At 40.9% G+C, this 6,275-nt stretch overlaps 1 protein-coding gene across 2 annotated transcripts; it reads right to left on the bottom strand.

Moving 5' to 3' along the window:
* Window positions 1–2,579: 2,579 nt before the first annotated feature.
* LOC148022526 (heterogeneous nuclear ribonucleoprotein 1-like) lies at window positions 2,580–5,588 on the bottom strand. 2 transcript variants are annotated; one of them, XM_087695474.1, is made up of 3 exons: window positions 5,122–5,586; window positions 3,466–4,711; window positions 2,580–2,896 (listed from the first exon to the last, which is right to left on the bottom strand). In XM_087695474.1, exons 1-3 carry the CDS (start codon window positions 5,341–5,343, stop codon window positions 2,877–2,879), a joined length of 1,488 nt encoding a protein of 495 aa, XP_087551600.1. In that variant the 5' UTR covers window positions 5,344–5,586; the 3' UTR covers window positions 2,580–2,876. The 2 variants fall into 2 exon arrangements, with proteins under 2 accessions (XP_087551600.1, XP_087551601.1); XM_087695475.1 differs by lacking the exon at window positions 2,580–2,896 and having other exon boundaries at window positions 3,250–4,711; window positions 5,122–5,588.
* Window positions 5,589–6,275: the final 687 nt, after the last annotated feature.

The following is a 6,275-nucleotide window of genomic DNA, read 5'->3' as shown; positions in this document are numbered from 1 at the left end:
CAAGAGAGCTTGAGTGAGAAGTAAAAGGAAACCATCTTGGATAACACTTTTATTAGCTTTGTGTTTCAAACTCCACCCATTAGATGGGTCTTTACCCTTGAAAGATTTCCAAAAAGCACACATGCTTCCATAACTTAGTACCAACACAAAAGAAACTTCTCCAATGTTGTTTGTGTGTTTAGTTATCCACATAAATGAATTAACATCCTCATGTCTATCAAGAGTATCACTTCTGCCACATCATGAGACTATCAAATTTTTCCATGCTTAGGTTATCGTGACAACCTCCACATATGTGAGATTTGTCAACAACTAACCCAATCATATTTCAATCAACAAACATAAACTATGATATTATTTATTTAGATTTAATCCAATCCCTTCTTTCTAAGTTAAAATTGACTAGGTTGACTGAAATGATAAAATGTGATATATAGCCTAAATCTACATTTAATCCCTACAAATTACTATTGATCACAAATGGAAAAACAAAAAGGTAGAGTTTTTGGCACATTCAAACAAAAGCAAGAATGGGTATTGACAAGGATCTCATATTTACTTGACCCCAATAGCACACAACGATTTCAACTACTTCAAAAGCAATAGCAACAAGACATCTTCATAACTTGATGGTACTTTTAAGTACACGCCCTTAACATTTCAAGAAACAACGTTTCAAATTAGTAGGTTACTTTCCATGCAAACGACCTCCCAACAAGCATCCAAAATAATAACTTTGATCCCTCCTCACAACAAAGACCTAATTTGGGGAGCATTCTTCTTTTGCTCACCAAATTGTTATTTGGATCTTATTCTCAAATTCCTTACAATATCTTCACTATTGGAAATATTAATGCCCAATCTATCATTTGTCTCCTACAAGATTTTGCAACAATTCACTTAGCTAAAATGGAAGCTCTTGCTTAAATGTAAGCTCTTTAAATTCCAACTCTTTTCTCTTTTATCCGTCCTTTTTTTTGGGTTCTCACCTATTTTTCTCACAAGCATGAGATGTACCAAGGGAAGTGAAATCCACCTCATAAATTTCAAAAATCAAAATTTAATACTTCTTAAAGGATTCAAATGAAATATTATCACATAAACAACCTTAGAGAAGCTTCAATAGAATTTTATAGCTCTATCTAAGCCAATCAAGTCATAATAGCTCTAGCCTCTAAAACCACCCTACTTTTTAAATAATGCACATAAAACCACCTTATTACAATAAGGAAGAGCTAGATGCACTCTCCTTCCAAAGCAACTCATTTCCAGCCAAACAAATCTTTCAAGAGCTAAAGCTCTCAAGTCCTTGGCCTTCCTCTCAATCATTCAAAGTACATGCATCCCTTAACAACCAAGCCGTAAAAACTCTAACCTCTAAAATCACCTTAACATCACAATCCACAAGAGTAAAGTGCACTCCCCCCATTCCCAAAAAAAACAGACAAAAATTAAACGAAAGAAAAAGAGAAAATTCATCTCTAGCCAAACAAACCTTTCAAAAATCTAAAGCTCAAGTTGCAGACCTTTCTGGCTTTGTAATTCAAATTGCCTTTATCCCCCAAGAATCTCTACTTTCAACTCATAAATGTGCAAGCCAACTTCCTGCCAAACAACACGAGGTCCGCTAGAAATGTCTCAACTAACTGGTCTTACATTGAAGCATCCCAACAAGCATTCTCTTCAAAATTACATTTAACATAAATTATCAACTTCCATGAATATTCTTTCAAATACACAAAGCCTCACAGATAAGCCATGGAATCTTTCTAGTCTTCAAAATTCTTCAAATAACTCTTCTAAGTCATTTCTAGGCCTTTTCCCAATATGCTGGTCTTTTGAGGTCCCCAGTCCATAAGGAAACATAAAGCCACAACCTCTCCTTTTTTCCCTTGGATGACTCCAAGGACAACGTTTCGCACTCTCTTACAATCAAGATATGGGAGCCATATAAAGTCATTCAAGTTGGGCACTCAAAAAAGTATAAATCAAGTGAAAACTCATTAACTCAAAATGTGGGATTAGGGTTTATCCGAGGCATCTTTCAAATTACAAGCCTCTTACAAAAGGACTACAATGAATGCTAACTTCACCTTGAAAACCACTGCAATGAATTTTAACTTCACCTTCCAAGGCCTTTGATAAACACTTCAAAAACACACGAGCATATCTGAAACACTTTTCACAATCTGGCTTGGCCAAAATTTCAAGCTGAGATGTTCAAATTACTTAAAATCCACCATGTTTTGAGAAATGGGGCAACGGCCCCCAACTATAGGAGGTATTAGTTTGGCCGCACATTTACAAAGTTAGTCCAAATTTCCCAAAATTCCATTCACTTCTTTAAACACTATAATGCTTGCATGTAATACACATGCACCCCTGTTTATACAAGCTTTTCAAACGGAGTGACATGTTTGAAAAATAATTTAGTGCATTACCAAATGCAATCAACAGGGAAAGGCTTAACATTTGCAGGGATATAGACTACACAGATTTGCAATTTGAGTTGCAAGACAGCATAAAAACACAAAGTCAAAAGTCCCATGTCTCAGAGAATCACCATGTGCACCATGACATCATAAAGAAAAGCTCATTCATTGGCTATTGTACAATCCCGTGACACAATGGCCTTTTTCTCAATGCTACACTAGCAAATCCCCTGATCATAAGCAACTCCAGGTGGCATAGCTAATTTCTACACTAAGAATCAGTCTAAAGATCTTCATAGGAAGACCTAGAACAGTAGTGCAGAACTACGACATAAAAAAGTAGTCCTTGCACATGATGAATTGAGCAGAGCCCAGTTTTACCAGTTCCAAGTCTCAGCAATGAGGCGCGCTCCAACTTCACACCAGAGCCAAGCTTCAGTCTTCTCACAACTGGGCAGCAACCCCTGTAATAGGGCACATTCAGGAAGAAAGGCATAAGGAACAAAGCTTTTTCTTATCCCCTACAGAGCTGTTTAATCCTGGTTGCAGGCTAAAAATTATACTCAAGTTTTCTACACCTATCCTCTGCTTAATTACCCATTCTATACCTTCACTATGAGCTAAGCTAGACAGAGTCAATCTGATTCCCTGCACAGATTTTCTTTTCTTTCTTTTCTGAGGCTCACCAGCCTAATCTCTCTAGCTTTCTTCACCCCACTACAGTAGAAGAACATTGATGTTAATTATCCAAAACTGCACTACACAGCTTCTGACCCTAGAATTCCAGTCCAACTTTTTGGTATTGAGAAACAAAATGTGCACATATAAAATTTCATGCTACTTACATCTGAATTCATAACTAAACAAGAGCTGAAAGTTATAAAACCCCAAGTTACTCTTTACTGGACCTGACGAACTCCAAAGAGGCAGCAGCTACACATTTATCACAGGAGACTTACTACAGCTAAAATCCAAGCGGAACACACAACTAAATTGCACAGCCCTAATTGAAAAGATCAGGTAGCACGTTCACCAGCTGCAGGGTATGGCCTAAACCGGGTATCAGGACCACGAGTCTGCCTTCCAGCAACACCATAACCTGCAGCATCACTAGAAGCACCTGCACTCATTCCACCAGCTATAGCACCCATTCCAGTCCCACCAGGAGCCACACCATAATTAGAACCAGGCCCTGCTCCAGATGCAGCTGCAGGAGAGCTATGATTGTCACCAGGCCTCCAACTTGAATCACCATAAGATGCCGAGGCAGAAAAAGAATCTCCATAAGTGATGGGTGCACCTGCACTGCTACGAGCGGGATAATTCCCAGTGTTGGAGTTGTAATTTGTATCACTCGTACTATAACCATATCCAGCAGCATTGTAGCCAGTAGCGAGACCAGTTGTCTGCGCACCAGCACCACCAGTTGTCCAGCTTGGTGCACCATAGCCAGTCATTGCAGTTGTTCCACCTACCCCATAAGCAGCAGGACTTGCACTGCCACCAAAACCAGTTCCGGCACTTCCCCAAGGACTTGGAGGCCCCACTGGAGCATTGGCATATCCTGTAGAGGGAGCTGCTGGTGCAGCATAGCCAGCTCCACCTCCATATCCTCCTGGAGGGGCACTGCCATAACCGCCAGCAAATCCACCAGCAGCAGGGTATCCAGGAGCTCCAGCATATGGAGCTGCTGTATATCCTCCATTCATAGCAACTCCATAGCCAGGACCTGCTCCATAACTTGGAGGCCCATAAGCAGAAGGTCCGTATGATGGAAAGCTGCCCCGGCCAGCTGAAGGTGGAGCATACCGAGGACCTCCAAATGCATTGCCAGGACTTGTACTGTTAGTTTGTCCATATGGAGCATTGTATGGTGGTGCCCCACGACCAGTCCCATATCCTTGACTAAAACCCTGATTTGCACGCCCACCACTGCCATTGGAAAGTTCCTTTGGTATAGCCTTCTTCACTTCTACTGTCTTATCATGAAGCTCATGGAAGGGCTCTTGTACAACTTTCTCTACTGCATCTTCTGAATCAAAAGTGATGAATCCAAAGCCCCTTGGCCTTTGTGTGTTATGATCATACATCACGACAACATCAGTGATATTGCCAAACTGAGTAAAGTAGTTTCTAAAATCTTCCTCTGTTACAGTAGATGCCAATCCACCTACAAAAATCTTCTTGGTCCTAGCAAGGCCCCCTGTTGCAGAAGTTGCATTGCTGTTTCTGGGAAAGTTTTGCTGCTCTTCTCTGGGGACAGCCTTCTTACATTCAACCTACATAAGTTGCAGAAAACAAACCAGGTTACAAGATCCACGGGTATGTACGATTTGTGCAAACCAAAGCTGCCAAAAAATGCAAACAATGACTTGAAACAAAGGCCCTGTTTGCGCAGAGCCATTCTCTTAAGCACCAGAGCAACCAATACTCTTGCACTGCTCAACTCCGAGATATAATGCACCAACTGTGATATGCACAGAGGCTCCACTTCTCATTTCGTCCTGAGTCAAAGTTCCATTTGTACTACAAGGCCCCTCCCGATTCATCCGAGAATCAAACCAGTAACATGATCCACGAAAGTGCAGAACACGAAATGCCACATAGGGCATGGCGATCCATCATAAGCATAAGCTGAATTGGAAGACAATCTGCAGTTGGCCGTGATCCAACAAGAGTGAGCACTTACCACGCGTCCATCGATCGTATGCTTCTCTTGAAGAACTCTGTCAACGACAGCCGGATCTGCAAAGGCCACGAATCCAAAGCCTCTAGCCCTGCCTGTAACCCTATCTTTCATGATGACAGCCTCCGCAACCTCGCCATAATTCTTGAAGTGGTCCTTGATCTTCTCCTCTGTGGTTTCCCAGGAGATACCCCCGACAAAGATCTTGCCTTGGTCGGAATCCATAGATAGATACAGAGACCTATGTTTCTGCGAGATCGTGAACCTCAAGGGGAGTGGACAGAGCTACCTTGAACAACTGACTGACACAGACAGAGAGAGAGAGAGAGAGAGAGAGAGAGAGAAGCACAGTAGGAGGGCGGCTTCCCGGAACCCTAATCCAGCAAAAAAGGGAAAAAATGTAAAACCCTAAGATTACATAAGGAGAAGCTGTGGGGGGTAAAAACAACGTCTTGTCATGTTTGCTCTTCCGTTGTTACTTCCTTCATTGTTTGCTTGTTTTTGTCACATTTGCTCACATTAAGCCTACCTTCATCTTATCTTACTACTACATTCTTTTGGTTGGACGTTAAGGAAGCCCCAACTTTCCTTCGGAGGACTTCCCAAACTTACCCTCTTTTCCAAACTTCCCTTTTTTTAAATTAAAACCCCTTCCCCTCTCTCTCACTTGTAATCTCTCCTTGTCTTTTCCCTCTCCCTTCTTTAACCCCCTTTTCCCCCCCTTCTCTCTCTCTCTCTCTCTCTCTCTCTTTTATACTAAAACCCCCTCCTCTCTCTCTCATTTATAATCTCTCCCTTTCTGTTCTCCCTCCCCATTTTAATTAAATCCATCCCCTCTCTCTCTCTCTCTTATGTGTAGGACCTAGGTTCTCTCTCTCTCTCTCTCTCATCAAAGCATTAGAGCAAACTTTTTTAATCAAATATTTTTTAAAATATTTGATTAAAATTTTTATTAAATATTTTTTAAAAATTAATTTAAAGTTTTTGGGCATAGCTTTTCACACACTTTGAGAAGAAGATAGGAGGATAAGAGAGAGAAGGAAAAGAAAGTAGGGGGAAGAGAAGAAAGTGGGGAGAGAAGAAATGGAGATAGAGAGAGAGAAGAAAAAGAAGAAGAGATAATATGACCATAAAGAGAGAGAAGGAAAGATAAAATT

The sequence above is a fragment of the Lygodium microphyllum genome, chromosome 16, assembly GCF_053477565.2.
Source record: "Lygodium microphyllum isolate KBCC chromosome 16, Lygodium_microphyllum_v1.1.10, whole genome shotgun sequence".
Classification (NCBI taxonomy): domain Eukaryota; kingdom Viridiplantae; phylum Streptophyta; class Polypodiopsida; order Schizaeales; family Lygodiaceae; genus Lygodium; species Lygodium microphyllum.
The sequence above is the reverse complement of the archived record's forward strand: the minus strand, read 5'-3'. Positions and strand labels throughout refer to the sequence as shown.

Excerpts from the sequence above, each read along its gene's own strand:
- LOC148022526 (XM_087695474.1), bottom strand. The coding sequence starts at position 5,343 with ATGGATTCCGACCAAGGCAAGATCTTTGTCGGGGGTATCTCCTGGGAA. Across the intron at positions 4,712-5,121 it reads ATACGATCGATGGACGCGTG|GTTGAATGTAAGAAGGCTGT; the intron begins GTAAGTGCTCAC and ends CAACTTATGTAG. Across the intron at positions 2,897-3,465 it reads TAGGCCATACCCTGCAGCTG|GGGTTGCTGCCCAGTTGTGA; the intron begins GTGAACGTGCTA and ends GCCCTATTACAG.